General features: G+C 33.8%; 2 protein-coding genes and 1 pseudogene across 4 annotated transcripts; 1 reads left to right on the forward strand and 2 right to left on the reverse strand.

The window, feature by feature from the left end:
- Positions 1-1,930: 1,930 nt before the first annotated feature.
- On the reverse strand, positions 1,931-9,192 carry LOC145642379 (glucosidase 2 subunit beta-like). Of its 2 annotated transcripts, XM_081693539.1 has the most exons (16): positions 8,780-9,192; positions 8,578-8,697; positions 8,041-8,136; positions 7,707-7,946; positions 6,376-6,572; positions 5,914-5,979; positions 5,728-5,793; positions 5,097-5,448; positions 4,865-4,969; positions 4,641-4,742; positions 4,473-4,530; positions 3,654-3,722; positions 2,899-2,986; positions 2,751-2,812; positions 2,557-2,608; positions 1,931-2,464 (listed from the first exon to the last, which is right to left on the reverse strand). In XM_081693539.1, exons 1-16 carry the CDS (start codon positions 8,886-8,888, stop codon positions 2,402-2,404), a joined length of 1,845 nt encoding a protein of 614 aa, XP_081549665.1. In that variant the 5' UTR covers positions 8,889-9,192; the 3' UTR covers positions 1,931-2,401. The 2 variants fall into 2 exon arrangements, with proteins under 2 accessions (XP_081549665.1, XP_081549666.1); XM_081693540.1 differs by lacking the exon at positions 4,865-4,969.
- Positions 9,193-12,550: 3,358 nt separating this feature from the next.
- LOC145556644 (18.3 kDa class I heat shock protein pseudogene) lies at positions 12,551-13,158 on the reverse strand (annotated as a pseudogene).
- Positions 13,159-16,700: 3,542 nt separating this feature from the next.
- Positions 16,701-20,753, forward strand: LOC145556645 (UDP-glycosyltransferase 76B1-like). Of its 2 annotated transcripts, XM_081618297.1 has the most exons (3): positions 16,701-16,843; positions 17,822-18,347; positions 19,727-20,753. In XM_081618297.1, the coding sequence occupies exons 2-3, from the start codon at positions 17,885-17,887 to the stop codon at positions 20,602-20,604; spliced, it is 1,341 nt and encodes a 446-aa protein (XP_081474423.1). In that variant the 5' UTR covers positions 16,701-16,843; positions 17,822-17,884; the 3' UTR covers positions 20,605-20,753. The 2 variants fall into 2 exon arrangements, with proteins under 2 accessions (XP_081474423.1, XP_081474422.1); XM_081618296.1 differs by lacking the exon at positions 16,701-16,843 and having other exon boundaries at positions 17,612-18,347.
- The last annotated feature ends 54 nt before the right edge of the window (positions 20,754-20,807 follow it).

Here is a 20,807-nt window from a genome sequence, read left to right on the forward strand (position 1 = left end):
TAAATAGTGCAACAACTCTCAATTCTTATTGAGGGTATTATACACTCCTTTATTATATATGTATATATAGTGCAACTCTCATTTTAATGATTTATTGTACTATTTCTACATCTTTTAACGCTTTGATTTCTAATATAAATCCATCAAAAAAATCGGGGACAATTGGAAAAAGGCACTATACAATCACACCGATCATATTGATCTCCATAATTATTTTGCTAATTGTCATATACTCTTTACTGCTAGTGCTTAGTTTCACTATCACAATATAATTATGACAACAACATTTTGATAAGCCTAATCAACGCCAAAAACAGTTTCTTAATTGAGAGAATTTAGGAGTAATTGTTAGTCTTTCATACAGAACCCATGTGCTATGATGTAACTTAATTAACACGATATGAAGGCTACCATGTGATATTTCAGTTATCAATAATACGTCCATGCATAAATTTTTTTTGTTAGTTACTGCTTAACACTCACTTGGTTGTTGGAGAAGTCTGATTTAAATTCATAGTTTTAGTTTTTGTTTTTATATACAAAGGATAATCCCTCTTAATTAGTAATTATCACTCTATATGTAATACAATGATGAATTCTAAACATTAAGAATATGTTGATGATTGTCAAGTCTTTACTTCGAGTGACCCCGAGGCAATTATTGGTTTGTGCACCGGTGCACCCAATGAACATAAAAACAAAACATAGTGATAGAATATACAATAGATATTTTGTTATAGAAGAATACGAAGTATGTTTTATACTCTATCACATAGATTATTATTTAATTAAGTGCACCATTAGCATTATGCATCCAGAGGCACGGATACACCTATTAATTTGCAACATGTAAACTCTAAGTTAGGCTATAATTTTTAGTTCAATCTTATTTTTTGGGACTATTTTGTTTTTATTTTTGATAGTTGTATATGGCTCTTAATCCAAAATTGTCCACAACATTTAGATTTCTCAAGTTTATTACATTTCTTCATTTTTTCTATCAAGGAAGATGTAAATACATAGTTACCGAACCAAGTTAAATATGTGTTCCTATTTGTTTATTTTTGCTTAATCAATTTTTGCACCTATTTTTTTAAGGATGATTTGTCATTTCGAAGGATCCCTCATAATAAGTTTGTCTATAATATAAGTGAATGAGGTATAGAAAGTCAACAGGATGCATGTAGATTACCCAACAAAACTAAAAAGTCAAATATTGTCTCATGATGAGCAGCCATCCACCAAGTCCTAGCAAGGCGTGCCCTGTTAGCAATAATGTTAGACCGAATGAGACATTATCATTCTAATTATTATTCTTAACCAAAGTATCCCATGAACATCAAGGTTTGTTGGGGCCGGCTGATTTCAAAATCTATAGTTACATTTTTTAAAATTACCTTATTCATAGGCATAGTTAGCAACATATACTACCTTCGTTAATTTGATACAGCAACTTTAGTATTTTTTTATCTCACAAATAGTATCCCAAAGATATTAATAGTCATTAATGGGAGTAATGTAATATATAGCCTGAAATCTCTCTCGAATCTCGATTCTTCATTGTGATTTATATATTTCCCTCGAAAGGAGGGCCACCCAAATGTAATAATTTTTTTATTTTATTTTATTTTTTTAATTTTTTATTTTTTTTTAAAAAGCACCAAAGTAAAAAGTTCAGGGGCTTATGCAAATTATTTTTGCAGCTGGAAACTTAGTTTGGCCAATTTATATCACAGGCCTGACTCAAGTAGCCCAGCTGTGATCACAGGCCTGAATAGAATTATGGACAGTTTTAAAATAGCTACAGCCTACAATATATTGACTATTGAGTATAAGCCTTGCCATTGAGTTATAGCACTGCTTAGGTTAGGGCTTGCCTTAATGCCCAGTGAAAGTATAAGATGAAAGTTCTCATAAATCATACTACAGGTGAAAAGAAATTCATGATTCCCAATTACCTTATGACCTATGTTAACCAGAACGTCTATTGGCTAACTGACCAAAACATTGAATTAGTATAAAATTTAAATATCCAATCCACAACCCTCTTGACAGCAGATAAATTATGCCAATCACCACAAGATTGTTAAAGATTCCTGATGATGTAACTGGCTGATCCTAAATATCAAAATCTTAAACTCTATTACAATAAATTACGCCGTGAGATTCTTTCATATGGGCTCAATGGTTCAAATGAACAGTGTCATCAATAACAGGATAAAATTTGGCTGTTTCTGACCTGTTGTCGTTAATCACCTGGGAGCTTTAATCTGTTTAGAACTATTAGCTGCAAAATCTGCTCAGAAACATCACGCACCAGTACCAGGTACTACTTCAGCTTCCAGCAAGAGGGTGCGAATCATCTTAAGAGTATAATATCCGTTCTTTCACCTCACAGACTCTATAGCTCATCATGATTGGGTGGTTGCTGCCTGTTCAAGGCATCCAACTTTTCTTGCAACTCCTACCAAATTCAAGTGAGCTCCACTTGCATCAGTATGTTATCACCGGAGTGAGAAAGGAAATAAGTCTATAAACATAAGGAAAGTGAAATACCTTGAGCTTTTCTTCAACACAGACACCTGGTGTTGATAACAAAGCAACATACCTGTAACAAGATTAAGTTAAACAGGCAGTAAACTCTTTCCATCTCACTGAAATTTACCTCAACTCCAACCAAAATTTTGACAGTGTGTGCGAGATTTGGGGAAGGAGGGGGGGGGGGGGGTTAGAGGAGAAAAGGAACATACTCGCAACGACTTGGTTCGTCTACATCAGTAAGGTCATTCTTCAATCCACACCTGAGCTTGACCTGAGGAAAAATAGAGATTGTATTTTTGAGGAAGTACTTTCAAACTACGAGTAAAATTTAGATTAGTATAATTTTAAAAGATATACCTTTAAACTTCTATCAGGTCCATTCCAGCATTTATCACCATTTGAAAAGAGCATGGTTTTGTACGAGTCCTCAAATCTTTCCCACTGTCTGAATTATTGAAAATAAGAATTTTAGACAAACCAGAATGTTCCAACATTAGAAACCAATTGCTTCACAGGTAAAAAAATTGCAGGAGCAGCTATAAACGAAGTCAAAATCTCTGACATAGTATCTACATCTAACACAAAGCACTTACAAGCCAAATATAGTACTCAATTGAATTTCAATAAAGTACTAATCATAATATAAGTCAAGGTTGGAAATGAAATACAAGGCGTGGATGTACAATATCATAATTTCCTTTTCTCAATTCAATCTGAAGAGAGCCAACTGCTGTAACAAATATACGTTGTAATTATCATAGTTTTGAATGCAAAAGGTTTCAATGATGTAGGAAATTGGATTTTTTTTTAATTTCAGCCTTTCTAACTAGTGCTGCAAACTCAAGATATGCTGCTGCAAAATTTCATGCAGAAAGGCACAGCACAAAAGATCTTAAATGAAGAAAAAAGCTTAAATAGAAAGGCAGAAAGACTCCTGTCACTACCCATTTGGGCCTAATGTTTCTCTGAGCCTCAAAGCACTACCGCCTTGATTAATTCAGAATTTGCTACATCATCAAAGTAGTAGTAAACAATATGGTAATCTCTTTATTTAAGTAAAGCAATAAACGATAGCGCATCAGTGAAAATACGAGAGAACCACAAGTGCTTACCCCAAACGCGTGGTCATGTGTCCTTCCTCTTGGGTAGCCTTTTTATAAGGGCAGACCTTGTAAACATACCTAAAATTACAACCAAAAAGTCAAATCAACAGTAGGTATAACATACTTTATTAATAGTTGAGAAATGTGTTATATTAGGTGGTGAAAGTACGGATTGGTCCTCAAAACTAAGTTCTTTATCTGATTTTTTATTTGGTCAAACTAATAACCTACATACATAGGATAAGGAGTTGAATCTTGAGTGACCAGGACATTTAAGAAAGGTGAGTTTCAACAAGTTAATCGAGGAATAGGGATGATTAAAGACACAGCAATATTATTCAGGTAAGCTCACATAAGGAGATCAAGGCTCCAGTGGAATAGGTAAGGTTATGAGAGCCTCTTAACATTTACGAGTAAGGCAGGTAAGAATGCAAAAATCAGCCCCACTTTCTTTTTGATGCCAGACTCAACGGATAATTAAAACAAGCATGAAAGTAATGATACAGCAATACATGTAACTGTGGAAGACAAGGTCAATTAGGAGTAGAAAGCAATTGTTTTAGGCACAAGTTTCAGCAATGATTCCGCATACTGAATTTCCAATTTTACTTTTATCCAAAACTAGTTACCTTCCTCCATTCTTTTATATTGCAACAGTTTGACTTTTACATTATTCACACACTCTACTTTAACTATCTTTGGCGTATAATTCAAGTGGGATTTTGTTATATTCATCTCAATATGTATTTTCAGATCATCAATTTATATTTTATTTATTTTTAATTTTTATTATTTTAACTTAACTAGGAGAAAAGAATATGTAATTACTTGTTTTGCTTGGTCTCGAAACAGCGATCATAGAGTGAATAAAATTCCTTTTCGGGTCCTGTAAAGAATCATAGTTAGAAGGATATAAACTTTAAGGTGATGACAGCATCACTAATAATTTCTAACCAAAGAGAATATATACGGGTAGCATTTAATTACTATACTTACCAAAGTCCAGTTTTAATTTTTCAGATAAACTTGAAATCCTTGATTGTATTTTCGATAATTTGGCACTTGATTCATCATATTCCTTTCGAACTTGAGCAGCATCTAAAGACGTCGTATACAGAATAAATTCAGCATATTTACATATAGGAGTCAACAAAGAAAATTCTGTGCCTCAGTAGCAGCAATCGAAATTACATTTAAAAAGACAAAGCAGACCAATGCACCTGATATGTTCAATGGAGTCTGAAACAAGTTAACAGCCTGGAGGACGTTTTTCACTGTTTTTTGTATTTTCTCCAACCAAGATGGATTACTTGAGGCAGTTAGATCTAAAACACCATGTAATTATTCCAAGCAACCAACAAATAGAAAAGCCATAAGTCCAGTACAATAACAAAGGCCTATTAAATAATACACAATTGTACAGTAATCCAACTGAAGACAGAAACTACATACCTGGCTCTACTGATTCATCGTCGGAATCTGACCTGTATGAACTGGAATCCTCATGATCCCCTGTAGTAAAATCATCATCCAAGTGTTCGTCAGCATCATTTTCATCATACTTGTGGTCATTTGCATAATTTTCATCATATTTGTGGTCATTCTCTTCAAGTTCTGAAGCGTAGCCATCATAATCTTCCTCATTCACATCTTTGGGTATCTCGTCCACATGATCATTATCTTTCACTACATCAGATTCTCCAGGCTTGTGTTCAGCTTTTTCTCCTGTCCAACGAGAAGCAACAAGACGGCCCAGTTCTTCCTTAGACAAACCTTCTGTATTTTCCAATCCGGCTGTGTCGTGCTACAATATATAAAGCAAACCCAACGCTTGGGGTCAAGAAAACATTAATTTTAAATAACAGTAAAAAGCAATATTAGGATGCTATCACGTGGCCAATCAAACTGACAATAAACATAAAACACTTTCTCATCTTGCCAGAACATCATGACACATAATATATCCCAACACCTTGCAAACAGGATGTAAAAAATGCACAAAATATTCAATCACACGTATTTTTTATGCTAAGTGAGTATTAAGAATGACATTATACTGAGGAAATGTGTTTCAGGGACGGACCTCCTTTTCATGTTCAGAATCAGATTCAGATGCAACAGCGTGCTCTTCAATGTTCTCCTTTGCAGGCTTAACACATTAGATATAAGGTATCAGCATGATAAAAATATATGTAGAGATTTCTAATGACACATCATTTTCAAATGGGGAGGGGTCGCAATTGCTATAATTATCCAAATTCATGTTTACCGGCTCAGCTGCATTGTTAGAAGCCCCATCAGCTGGGTCAATCTTGGAATCCACTTCTTCAACACCCTGTGTCAGAAATAATTAGATATAACTCAAATATGCAGAAACTGAGATCTGAGGAACAAGAGATTACAATGTATATAGTTTGTAAATTATAGCAGAGAAATTGAATACACTAAGTCATAATATCTTCACATAATCTATCTCTATGGACTTTCCATGAAAGAGGAAGAAAAGATGATACTAGAATTCTGAAGCTCAATACAGCCAAATAGATCCAGGAAAAAAAAAAAAGAAAAAAGAAAAGAAAAAGAAAGAATAAGCTTTAGAGTACCAAATTCTACACATATGCAATACGGAGTAGTATAAAAGACCAAAAGAAGGGGCATCAAAAACTAATAGCCAAAAAGGCACAATCAATTTAAACTCATATAAAGAGAAAGATTAGGCATTTGGTCAAACCTTCTCTAAAGATTCATCAAGATTGCCTATGACATCATCATTTGTACTATCACCATGATTTTCCTTCTCACTTTCCACCACCTCCTCATCTCCTGTTTTCTTCGGATCAGATTCATTTTCCACCTCCTTGAGCTTTTCTTCTTTTTCCTTCTCTAAACGTACCTTCTCCTCTGCTTTCTCAATCTGTTCTTTACGCTCTACAAGACAGAAGATGCAAAACATCAATTACTGCAGACATAGAGCCCCCAAGAGTAAGGGATCCCAAAATTTACCATGAAATCATTCAATCGGCAGAAAAAGTAAAAGAAAAGCAAATCTAAGCAGATAGCAACGTTGCATTAATGGTGTAACTGATGTAAACAAAGTCAATTGAGCACCATTTGTCAAGGAAAATGGTATGAATATGACGGAGAAAACTGACTTTAAGACGATTCTCTTTACGATGAATGGTGTCCAATTTACTTGTGTTTATGCTTCTGGCCCGTTCTGGGAAGGCAAGAATTTACTTTGTTTAAGCATCAGTTTATGTTACATTTTCCATTTGGGGGATATTATTGGGTATGTTACGCAGTATGTACAGTTGGCAATAGGCAAGGCCAGCACCAACCATGGTAAGGTCCAAAATGTGGTACGACCCAACAGGGGCATGAAGACATGCACCTTACCTAGGTCATAGTTACCACTTACCATAAATGATGAGAAAACTAGACCATGGGTTAAACATTTTTTTTTTCCAATTATATTTTAGATTAAAATTCACTTAGAATATTAATAAAACCATTAGCTTATTACAAATACTTCAAACCACTCTCAATGGCATAGTAATAATAGCAGTATTTAGTAATACTTTCAGATTTAAAAACATATAAGACACGTAAAACACAGACACAATTTAAGGCACCAAGTTCAAACTATGAATTCTTGTAGATACTTGAAAAAAGTACCAAAGGCCTGATTAGCATGCAGACTAGGTCAAACTATGAATTCTTGTAGATACTAAATTTCACCGGAGCCATATCTAAGAATACACAGGAGGTCATGATTGCCATTGGGGCTCAACCCTAGCATCTTCAGCTTTCGATAGAGTTGGAGACTTGGAGTTGCCTATGGCATTAAAATTTAAAAGACAAAGCCGGCTAAAGCAACTTGACTTCATGCAAGTTGTCAATACATTGGTAAGACATTTCAATGACACTTCAAACTTATGTCCTGAGTTTATGGTACTTCCATGCATATAAGACTACCCAAAATAAAATAAAATAGATGAGAAGAGTATGGCCCTAATCATCATAAATTCATAACTACTAGTATTAAAGTAAGATAGTACATACCCTTGAGTTGTTGAACTAGGCCCTTCAATACTTTCTCCTCATTCTTGATCTTGGCCAACTCAGCCTCATCTTTAGCAAAAGCTAGCTTTCCTTGCTCAATTTCTTTTCTTCGCAATGCAACCCCCTCCTGAAATGTTGCAATCTTCTTTGTCAATTTGTCCCTAGCCGCCTTCCCAGCTTCCCAACATGTATTTTGGCACTTAATCTTACCATCATACTCATCACTTCCATCACAGCAATCTACACTAAGGCAATAAATTTCTTCATATGCTCAAAAGGCAAAACAGAACATAACACTGCACATCATACTAAATACAACTAACCAAGTTCTTACCACAAATGCCATCATTTACTCTCGAAGAAAATAATACAACAGGGATATGCCCTGCATTCGGGCAATAGAATTTTCCATTTGGACACGCCGAAGTCCCTGCAAGTTCAGCACATGTACACATCAAAATTGTAACTCTAAACATGACACGTACACCTACACTTTTAATTGTCTTTCGATCAATCCCTACTTCCCTAGGTCACAGAAATAATTGTACATTGTTCTAATCATCATATACAAGAAATAATATGATTTTCTCCAAAATAATTGTTCCCACCTTCCTCACCTCACTCATTTCAAGTATGGGGCATCATGGAAAACCCGCCTGTGATCAATTACCATTATTTCGCGAAAAGTGGCAACTTTTTCCAGTCATTTTCTAAACATTTTAGATTATTACTTCGAAAATGAAATTCAATGAGGCAAATTGTACGAGCAAGGCAGCTAGCTAAAATCCCTAATCACACAATTCAATTCAAAGTATAATACATACCATAGCTCAAAAGAAAGTACATTAAAAAGGCTTTCAACTACACATACCGGGTTCATCGGAACCATCAGTACAGTCGCAGAAATCATCATTAAGCTGACTCCGATTAATTTTCTTGGATCCATCTTTGCATTTTATGAATTCTGACGCTGTGTTGTAATACTTTCCATCTGATAAACAACGATAATCATAAATACATTACCAAAATTCAAAATTAATCAAAAATTGTATAAAATGAAATGAACAATCTACCTTCAGGGGAGATGCCGAGAAGTGAATTGGAGGAAACAGAATTTGATCTGACGATGGCGGGAGCTACAAAGATAAGAATCCAAATTAATTGAATCAGCTTTGAATTCATCTTCCACCGCCACAAAATTACTGGAAAAAACGAAGCTACTTTGAGAATCTAATCAAGTTTTCTTCGCAATTTCTTGTTCGTCAGTTATATTTCTGAATTTTTTATCAAAAAATTGAAGCTAACTTTTCGGTGAAAATTTAGGGTTTTGTGATTGGATTAATTATCAGCTGTAATTAATCAGCTAAAACTTCAATAAATGTGAAATTCAATATAATTGCAGAAAATTTGAAGTGGTGAAGATGAAAGAGAAAGAATGAAAAATGACTGAAATCGGTAGATTTGAGCAGCATGCGCAGTTGGGGAGCAAGTGAGAGCAGGCTGGAAAATTGCAGAAGCGACGTCGTTTAGAATTGTAAATTTCGACACATTTCTCAGTGTATACCGAATCAACGGGTTTGGGCTTTGGGCCGTGAAATATCTCAGGCAAGTCCAAGTTTTGTTACTAGCGGGTTTAAGGCAAATTTTAAGATGCACCATGTGCACCACGCCTATATTTTTGAACAATTAATAAAAAAATTTAAACAATTGTAAATTTTGAACATTTAGTAAAAAACTCTGAACATCGTAAATTTTGAACATTTAATTAAAAAATTTGAACAATTGCAATGCAACATGCCTATACTTTTGAACATTTAGTAAAAAAAATTTGAACAATCGAGAATTTTGAACATTTAGTTAAAAATTCTGAACATCGCCATTTTTGAACCTCTAGTAAAAAAAATCTGAACAATTGCAATGTAGCACGCCTATAATTTTGAACTTTTAGTAAAAAAAATATGAACAATAACAAATTTTGAACATTTAGTAAAAAAATCTGAACAATTGCAAATTTTGAATTATTACGATCCAGACAAATTTTGAACTGACTCGTAATAATTCAATAGTTTTGTAATATAAACTGAACATTTAATGTATACAGAATGAACATTTCTTAATAAAATATGAACATAAAATTGCATGTTTATGTTTAATTTTTGTGACATGTTCATATTTTTTTTACTTAATGTTCATTTTTTGCAAAATGTTCAATTTTTTTTATTATATGTTCAAAAGTATAGTCGTGGTGCACCTATTTCTATGTGCACCATGGTGCACATAATACTAATTGGCGGGTTTAACTCGTAAAATTTGACATGACCCGATCTGTATGTGTATCTACCCGAAAAATCTCCTCTCCCGTATATGAATACTAATTTAAGTCCCGTGCAATGCACGGTTTTTACTTAGCATATTTATAAATTATAATGTTAATTTAACAATAATTAATTAAAAATAAAAATAAAAATCAATATTTTTAATTGAAACAAATACTTGATTTTCTTTTCCATAAAATACCTATTATAAAATATTATATGTCAAAATATTTTCATTGAATGCATGTAGAATATACTTTATATATAGTTGTCAAATTGAAAGTTAAATATTATAGGATATTATAAAATAATGTTCATAAATATTTGTTAAAAAAAGGAAAGTAAAAGTGGCGGGATTTTTTTTAATCAAAACCTAACATGTGTCATACCAGATTCGCCTTTAGTATAATGTAATTGATGAGCATGACCTTCGGCTAAATGGATCCATATCCGACCCAAATTTATTTGTACCTAGAGTTGTCAATTCGGGTGACTAAATTGAGTTCAAAGAGGTTAGTTGAATCGGATTAATTTTTAAATTTGAGTCAAGCTATAGTATTACTCCTTTCGTTTTTTTAAAGTGCCACATGGTGACATATTCAATGTAAATCTTTGAGCAATTATATCTTTAATCATCATTAACTAAAAATTATAATAATTGAATATTAATATATTCATTAGACGATTCCAACAAGTACCCCAAGACTATATTTTTTCTTAGTATAATTCTTAAGCATGGGTCAAAATATGTTTAGTGAATAGTGTCAAATCTCAAATGAGGCACTTAAAAAAAAAAAAAAAAGAAAAAAAGGAAAAAAAAGAAAAGAGGGAGTATTCCATATGAGTCGAAAAAAATCGATTTCAGATCGGATTGGATCGAGTGCGGTTTTAACACATCTATCTATACCGAATAATGTTACATAATTCGACCAATCAAAATCAAATGACCTAGTACTTTCTACCTCAAATTTATGATACAAATTATTCTTATTTAGAAATTTATGTATGAACTTATGAAATAAAAAAATAATAAAAAAAATTTATAATTTCTAGATAAGAATATTATTTTCATAAGTCATTTTATCAAACCAACTAATATTTTCATAACCCTATGATAACTTGTGGAGTTGGGCTAGCTAAACCTGTGAGAGGTGTCGGTTCAGTGGAGTCTTACATCTTGCCTTAAAAAAAAAAAAAAAAAAAAAAAAAAAAAAAAAAAAAAAAACCCTTAATATTTTCATATAAAAGCATTGTAAATTTTTGGTATTAATCAGTACACAATGCACCTAAAGTCAAACCTCTCACCAATCTAGCAACATAAAGAGAAGATTGATATGTACTCAATACTAATTTCCTTAACCATGTTTGATTTGTAAGCCATTTTGGTTCACTTTCTATTCATACTTCGTATTTCCCTTAATTTTCAATAAAATACACCAATTATAATTTATACAATATTGATTAATTATTTTTTTCTAACACAAAAGATTTAAGAGAGTGTTCAAAGTAGTATCAACATCTTTACATATATATCCTAATATTGATTAATTACTTGAAAATTACTCGTATGTTACTAACATTTGAAAAGGGGGCAAAAAATGATCCAAAAGTTCATATACCATACTTATTTTCCCATTTATTAATTGGATCTGGATGAGTGAATGAAATGGTATAATAATTGAATTATCTTCGTAGTTTTGTGGTGAGTGAAATAATAATGTGTGACATTTTTAAAGAGGAATTCAAAATGAATGAAAAATCAGTGACACTGAGCTGAACATTGAGTGTGTCAAACTTGAGTTAACCAAGTATCAACTTTAGTAGAACTCGGAATTACACAATTGAAATCATTCTTTTCTAACAGAATATTTTACCTTGTCATATGATTCGAAAAAATAAGTCTTAAACTCTTCAACAAACGATATTTATCATGGAACTTTTTAGACTCAAATTTTGATATTCCAAATTGGACTTAAAAATAGGGGTAAATACAAGTTAATAGTTGTATCAAGTTCTTACTAATAATCCGCTAGTAATCTGATTGACACATCAATATTCATCTAATTTTATTATTCTTATATTATTCACATTAATTTCGAACTTATGTAAAATGCTCTTTTGTAACATTCTCAAAATCTATCTTCATCAACTTCATTCTCTGCTAATACATCCCTCAATTTTTTTTTAAAATAATCGCATAACTAATTTTACTTGTATAGTATCAAGTTATCAACTACGAATTAATGATTTAACTTCATCTAAATCCAGAAACAGGGATAGATTATACAGAGTAATATTACCTTGTTAATAGAATAATAGAACTGTATGAATCAAATAATCAAAACAACTTCAATTAAAAAAAAAAACATTAGACGGAGAGACAGTATAACACAAAAACTATTTTATTATATACCAACGATCATATCTTACATACTAGTGATAGTACTATTGAAACTGAAAACATACTGAATAAAAAAACAGAGACCACATTTTTTTTTCCTCAACAATTTATTACAACCTCCAACTCAAACGATCGAACTTCTTCCTTCCTTGAATTTCCCAGAAAACAAGTTTAATTAATTAAGAAACGTTGATAGATTTAACCTCAGGTTTAGGAGCTTCAACCTTAGGAACAGTAACAGTAAGAACACCATTATCCATTGCAGCCTTGACATTATCAACCTTAGCATTATCGGGCAGCCTAAACTTCCTCATAAACTGACCAGAACTCCTCTCAACACGATGCCAAGTATCATTCTTCTCCTCCTTCTCTCTTGCCCGCTGCCCGCTGATTCGGAGCACATTTCCATCTTCAACCTCGACCTTCACCTCCTCTTTCTTCACTCCGGGAAGATCAGCCTTGAAGACGTGAGCCTCCGGAGTCTCCCTCCAGTCGATGCGAGCGTTGGCGAAGGCGGCGGTTTCAGAGGCGGTGCCGGAGCGATGGACGGTGGGAGTGAGGGAAGAAGGAAGGTCGAAGAATGGGTCCCATACGTCGAGGGAGAATGGGTCGAAGATGTTGCTGCGACGGTTGGTGGTGTTGAACCAGTTGTTTGGGATTAGCGACATTGTTGATTGATGATCAAATTTGGAGAGATTTGTGTGTTTTTGATGGTTTTTTTGAGAGATTTTTTGTTTGCAGTGATTTTGCTGGTTTCTGATGATGATTGAGGAAGGAAACGGAGGGGGGTTGAATTTATAGGGGAAGGTGATGAAAAAAAGTGTGATTTCGTGAGATTTCTGGAGAGTGGGTGACGTGTTAAAGGGTGAGCATGGGAGAATTGATGGGAAGAATGTAGAATGTGGAGAACCGTCGTACCCAGAAATCCAGAATTGCCTAGAGCGTACTGTGTACTAATGTCTAGAATGTTCTACGCTAAACATGAAATTTCTGAATTTTTCTCTCGTAGCATGGTAAAAATGTACTCCCTCCATCCCAAAAAGTAGGGTTGAGCAAAACTACCCGAAAAATCGATCCGTAACCGTTCCGAAAATTAGGGTACCCGATCCGATAATCATAACGGTTAGGGTACCCGTTCCGATAATTTGTTATCGGGTATGGTTATTGGGTATCATTTTAAAATTAACGGTTACCCGATCCGTTGCCTTTTTCCCCTACTTAAATCTATTTTTTTAAAAATCTAAACTCTTATTTTACTATATAAATATTTTATAATATCAATGATTTGTAATATTATTAATAATTTGGTCAAAATTATATGATATTGTTGTTAATTAGTGGTAAATTATATTATAATAACTACATAATTAAGTTTAATTATCATTATTGGATATCTTATTAGTTACCCGATAACCGATCCAAAAATCCGGGTACCCGAACTTATTGGTTCGGGATATGGATATCACTTTTAGGGATTTTGGGTATCGGATACCCGAACCGTTAGTACTAACGGTACGGGTACCCGTCCCATGCTCACCCCTACCAAAAAGAACGACCTATTTGGGTTGATTACGCGGGTATTAAGGAAGTTAAGTACAAAGAAGTATAAGTATATTGGAAAGATAAATTTACATGGGGTTTGTAAAAAAATAGAGAGAGAAAGTAATAAAATAACATGAAAAATGAAATTTTTATATGGGAAAGCTAATTTTGCACAAATATTATTGCAAATTGGTGGTGTTTTAATGCAAATGGGTCATTCTTTTTGGGACAAAGTTTTGGCCAAATGGGTCGTTCTTTTTGGGACGGAGGGAGTAATGGTTTTTTATTTTTATTTTTCCAAAAAAACACGAAATTGCTTTTACCAACAAAAGTTTTATTAATCACCAACTAAAAATCTAAAAATTGTTTTAAACCATCAGCTAGCAAAATAACAATTAAATCTAACGGAATTAAAAAAATTATTCGATTTTCATGTCATAAACATATTCTTGGTTTAATTTGGAGGGTCGTTTTGGTCCTTTAAATTTGATTTGGGGTTAAAATTGACTAAAAATTATTGTAAATTAAGTTTAAGGTATAATTTGTGATTGTGAATTACACCCATTTATCAACATACATAAAAGTATATTCATTTTTGGTCGTATACTAGTTAAACATATTACTCATTTAATAATTCATATTTCAATATTTTTTTTTTTTGGAAAAAGATATATGCAGTCCTAAGGGCTGCATATAAGGAGCTAAAAATGAAAATGACAATAAATAAACATTTATTACACCTATTTACTCGTGAATTGCCGATAAATTCTCAACTTAATACTAAAAAGAAAGTATATTAAATGTTTATGTGCAGCCCTAAGGGCTACAAGGCTGCATATAACATTACCTTTTACCTTGTACATACTTCCTTCGTTTTCTTTTACTTGCAACACTTCTCTAAAAAAAGGAAATGTCACAATACTTGCAACACACTATTAGGGATAGCAACGGGTCGGATTCGGAGCGGATTATGCTAAATCCGACTCCGACCCGACAGGAAGTCGGAGGTTAAATCCGACATCCGACTTCGACATCCGACTCCGACTCCGTCTTCAATATCCGACCTCCGACTCCGATCCGACTCCAAGTTTTTTTTTCATTATTCAATATACTTTGAGATGTTGGGCTATTTGGGCCTTTACAACCCACACCCAATGCCACCATGACCCACACAAAAATCCACTATCTATTGGAGTCGGAGTAGGATAAACCGTTAAAGTCAGACATTTGTCGGAGTCGGATTTTTTTCTCGGATTTTTTATAGGATCCGACTCCGACCCTCCTCCGTCTCGGAGTCGGATTATTTTAACGGAGTCGAACTCGGATTACTATTTTCTCGGAATCGAAGCGGATATTTTACCTCGGATCGGGGCGGAGTAGGGTCGGATCCGGACTAGATTGCCATCCCTACACACTATAAAAAGAAAGTTACTTTAGGGAAAAACTATACTATTTCCCTTATTTAAAGCACACGGCTCACTAAATTACACTCCTAACAACCACTCATCTCATTTTAAAGTGTATTATATCATGTGAACCTCACATTTCTTAAAAACCGTGAAAAAAATGTGTGTTGCATCTAAAAGAAAACGGAGGAAGTATATTTTTTCGAAAATATGTTGCCTAGACTCTGTTCACATTTGCCGAACTAAGTTGAACTAAACTGATTGGAGCTGAACAGGATTGAAAATAAGCTGAAATAGACAGGCCTTCAACACATACAATAACACAATGTGCCATAACTTGTTTTTTCATGTTGGGCCATGAGATGCCTAGACTAATAAATATATCAATATCAATATCTATAATTAAAACTCATAGAGGACATGTTATTCTGCCATATGTTACTAATTTTGCCATTTGGCATATAATATGACGCCATATCAAATCAGTTCATAGAGATTGAAAAACTCCATGCATTAACCTCCACGTATTAATGTTTAGTTTTATTGAAAAACTCTTCATATGCATAACAAATAATTTGTTATATACACCCGAATGTATTGTACACCCAATTATTATAAGGTTAATTTTTGCTCTTCATTTGATGATGAAATGGAAATCAAACATCAAAATAAGAACAGATACTCATGGGTATACGATACACCCGAGTGTATATAACAAACTCTTTGCATAATACCCTATTTACATTTCTCTTGGAATGTAGAAGAGTAGCATATTTAATTATGACAAACTTTTAAATAAAACGGATGTACAGTAAATTACTGAAAACCGGGTGTATACAAAAGTTAATATATAATTATATATTGACATCAATTTTATAAAGAGTTGATTTATCAATTTTTTATTTTTACTATGGATTGATTTATCATTTACATTGATGCAGAAAATTATTATTATAGTCAAACTATTTAAGCTACTGTCTTAAAAAAAAAAAAAAAAAAAAGCGCCACTTAAGTTCTTAGTGACAAACAAGTCAAATATATATAATTCAATTAAAATTATATATTGATAATAACTTGGAGTATCGTTCGGGACAATAACTAGTTTTATCTCTAGTGCTCTACAACTCCGTACATTATATGATTGGGTTGGGTCATGATTCTCATTTTGGGTCGTTCAATTATTTATTGGGCCCTCCAATATTAAATTCTTATCCGATAAATTTCAGAAAATTGGAACCGCTCAATTACCGGGTATCTCCCAGCGTATCCAATTTCCCAATGCCCACCACATGCTCGATAAAATGCTCAAGAGAAAAAGAGAGAAAAATAACTGCAATGGAGTTTAGCCTAGAGTATAAAGTATAAACAAATACAGCTCAAAAATATTTCTGGGAAATTACCTTATAAATTGTCACTTTCAGTAACTTTCAAATGATGTTGATGGGTTTACAGGCGTAGTTGTCCTTAACAAAGGTACTGCCTCCTCCTTTACTGGCTGAAAGTTGTTCCTCTTTTTTATTCCGTGATACTGTATTTGCCTTTAAATTTCATTGCTTTATTGTGATATTGACATTCAATTTTATGCAAGATTTGCTTCTTTGTAATTGATATAATGATATGGCCTCCACATTGTAATAAAGACAACAACAAAACCTTACACTCCCACCAAAATGATTCATGTTGGCTAACATAAATTGTCGGAAAAAAAAAAATGAAGGGAAAAAACAATGATATTTAGTCCTTTGCATACCAGCATATGCAAGAGAGGTACGGAGTATAGTTATTGCACATGCAGGGTTAGTGAAAACTTGTACTCGTACGTCTCGTAGTGAGAATTATACGGAGTGTGAATGTACGATACATGTTGTGTGGATGACAATTACGGAGTAGTCAACTCATACAACCACGCTAGCTAGGCAACGCTTTAAGATAAGGCTGGTCAATAGATTTTACGTGGTTTGATATATGTTAGTCTTTACCAATTGGTTTTTGGTGTAGTGGTGATTGGGACTACAATTGTTAGTTCGATCTACTGCAACAACAATTGAAAGGAGACTGAAACCTAACCATCTAGAATTGATCCCTGAATCCGTATTAGCCTAAAGGTGGAACACCAAAAAAAAAAAAAAAAAAAAAAAAAATCAATCGGAGTGTGCATATGTTAAAAGAAATATTAAACCTTTTAATTTTTTAACTAATAATTAGCTTTATATTTATGTAACTAAAAAAAACTAATTTTATCTATTTTTTTATTTTTATTTTTATTTTTGGTGTGGAAAGCCTATGCCCTACCAGGTCCTAAGCTGGCTTCGCCGTTGCCTGTTATGCAGATGTTTTATTGATGATGCTAGTTTCCTCTTTGCTATCTTCCAACTTGGTCTTAAAGAGACTAACTATAGATCTAATTAAGCTTATGAATATCAGAGTTTAACAAAAAAAAAACCAATGCAGGCTAATGCAAGCACAGTAATATATACACCAGAAATTAAAGCCAAGCCAGCTGAATTGGATAAGATGAGGCGAAGATTGGTGCTTTTCCCTTTACCATTGCAAGGGCATCAGACACCCATGCTTCTGCTAGCAAACATCTTATATTCAAAAGGCTTCTCCATTTCTATTATTCATACACATTTCAACTCACCTAATCCTGATAATTATCCACATTTTACTTTCCATCCTATTTCTGAGAGCTTGTTGGGCTGTAAAGCTTCTACTGCAGATGTTATAGGACTTCTGAATACGCTTAACGTTAACTGTGTGGTGCCTTTCAGGGATATTTTGGCTCAGATACTGTCTGAGAATGCTGCCAAAGAGCCTGTTGCTTGCTTAATTACTGATGCTATGTGGCACTTCACACAAGATATTGCAGACAACCTCTTGCTCCCAAGGATTGTGTTGCGGACCAGTAATCCATCATCATTTGTTGCATTTACTTATTTGTCGCTTTTTCGAGAAAAAGGGTATCTCTCGGCACAAGGTATGATATCAAAACATTTGCTTATGTTTTGTTCCACTTTCTTTGTACCTAATAACAAGTCCAAAAAGATCACTCCTTAGTTGAGAAGCTAATTTTCCCCAAGAGATGGAAAATAAAGTGTCTGAATGCCATCATATTATATATAAAACTAATGTTCATGTTTCAAACTTTGTTTATTTAGCTGTTTGGTAGAAGGAAGAAAATGGAAAAGAAAGGAAATTAATTTAAGTAAATGTATAGCTTTTCCATGTTTGATTTTAAATATGTATATGATGAAATATGTGGGGATGGTAAGGAAAAGAAAGTACTCAATTATTAAACTCCCTTACATTTTTTTTCTTCCCAAAATCATGAATTTGGTAGAATGGAATACATGAAATTTTCCTTCATAAATTTTCCAAACCCTCTAACATTGCCTACCAAATCAATGAATTATTTCAGTGAAATGCTAGTTACTTTTATTTCCCTTCTTAAACATCTTTGAAATTTTTTTAACCCAAACAAACAATAATTTAAGTTGTGCCTTCAGATAGTTTCCAAGTGTCATATTAGGATTCATGTTTTTGGAGAGTGTCATCATGTGAATATGTATCAATATCATGATCTCGCATTGGAGTCCTGTATCAGATTTTGAAAATTTCAAGGTTATCCTCTGCTGTCCTTCTATAGAGAAGAGCAGACAATAATACAATAAAGGACTGATCAGCTCTGCTACAATTACATGTTTTAAATTCTTCTAGAGGCTGCATTGGTAGCTAGCTCCTCTGTTGGCTTAACAGCATTGTAGATATTATTTCATTCTACGCATTGTCTTTTCTTTCAAATGAATCCATGAAAGTAATGCAAGGCCAGCAAGGCAGCAGGGGATTATTTCATTTAATTTTCCATAATTTGTATACATTGATATTGCCATAATTAAGAGTATTTTTAGTTAGTAATAATGTTGGAAACTATAGTGAACCGGTTCAAACTTTTAATTTTTGTACAAGATCAGATGCACGTCTTTGTACTTTTGTTGCACTGCATGGATTTGTCAAAATGACAATAAAAGCAGGAAAATACGGCTAGAAGTCATACATTAGTGTGCAATGTGTGGAGTATTTGATGAAGTTTATTTATTTGTGCAGAAAATGATATATTGTAAAATGAGACACAAACTTGCCTAGTTCATTATGTAATTGTGTGTGTATTATACATCACTTGTAGCTTTTTAGGGCCTTTAAAATATAGAAGACAATATATGCTGACAAGCAACTGTTTCAGAATTTGAACCGGACTTATTATCTGACCATTCGATTCTCTGAGATCAGGACTGGACTTATATTTTTCTTTTAGATTTCCCAGTTTTTATTTATTTTTGATCTTCTTATGCTCCTCAGGTTGTCAATTGGAAGAGAAAGTCCCAGAGCTTCCACCTTTGAAAATGAAAGACATTCCCATACTTGGAACATGTGATCTTGAAGCAACTTATGGATTAGTTTGTAACATGATAGAAAAAACCAAGTCCTCTAGAGGACTCATATTCAACTCTTTTGAGGAACTTGAAGGTCCTGCACTGGCCATGCTCCAGCAAGACTTCAACATTCCCCTTTTTGCAATTGGCCCGTTTCACAAGCAGGCTCCATCTTTATCAAGTAGCTTGCTAAAACAAGAACGAGACTGTATTTCCTGGTTGAATGCTCATGCACCCAAGTCAGTGCTATATATTAGCTTTGGAAGCATAGCTGCAGTTAGTGAGGCAGATTTTCTGGAGATTGCCTGGGGCTTAGCAAATAGCAAACAACCATTCTTATGGGCTATTAGGCCAGGGTTGGTTCGTGGCTTAGATGGGCCTGCTTCACTGCCATCTGGGTTCTTGGAGACAACTGCAAAGCAAGGCCGGATTGTTACATGGGCCCCACAAGACGAGGTTTTGGCTCATCCTGCAGTTGGAGGATTTATGACTCACAGTGGCTGGAACTCGACCTTGGAGAGCATTTGTGAAGGTGTGCCAATGCTATGTCTTCCTTGCTTTACTGATCAGATGGTTAATGCTAGACATGTAACTGATGTGTGGAAGGTGGGTTTGCGATTTGAGAATGGACTAAACAGAGATGATATAGAGAACTCTATCAGAAGAGTACTGGTGGAAAATGAAGGCAAAGAGATGAACCAGAGGTTGGCATGTTTGAAAGAGAAGGCAAGTCTTTGTCTAGCATCTGGTGGATCCTCTCACAAGTCCTTGGAAATCTTGGTTTCACATATCTTATCGTTTTGATTATTTTACTTCATGATAGATGTGTACCCCTTTGGACCCTCTCCTTGACATTAATTTAGTGCAAGTGACTTTTCAATGTGATCAAATGTTGTTTTCTATGTATCCAATTATCTGCACTGCAATGGTATTTAATTTTATGCCTTTCTCAAGTCATGACTAGCTTCTGTCCTTTATCTGCAGTTTTCTGATAATAAAATTGGCTG

This window comes from Chenopodium album, chromosome 8 (genome assembly GCF_948465745.1).
Source record: "Chenopodium album chromosome 8, dcCheAlbu1.1, whole genome shotgun sequence".
NCBI lineage: Eukaryota > Viridiplantae > Streptophyta > Magnoliopsida > Caryophyllales > Amaranthaceae > Chenopodium > Chenopodium album.

What these genes read in the sequence shown, in the direction of transcription:
- LOC145642379 (XM_081693539.1), bottom strand. Translation starts at nt 8,888, where the DNA reads ATGAATTCAAAGCTGATTCAATTAATTTGGATTCTTATCTTTGTAGCT. An exon ending in TCTCGGCATCTCCCCTGAAG is followed by an intron (nt 8,698 to 8,779) that starts GTAGATTGTTCA and finishes GTTGTTTATCAG; the next exon opens with ATGGAAAGTATTACAACACA. An exon ending in TGATGGTTCCGATGAACCCG is followed by an intron (nt 8,137 to 8,577) that starts GTATGTGTAGTT and finishes CTGAACTTGCAG; the next exon opens with GGACTTCGGCGTGTCCAAAT.
- LOC145556645 (XM_081618296.1), top strand. Translation starts at nt 17,816, where the DNA reads ATGCAGGCTAATGCAAGCACAGTAATATATACACCAGAAATTAAAGCC. An exon ending in AGGGTATCTCTCGGCACAAG is followed by an intron (nt 18,348 to 19,726) that starts GTATGATATCAA and finishes TATGCTCCTCAG; the next exon opens with GTTGTCAATTGGAAGAGAAA.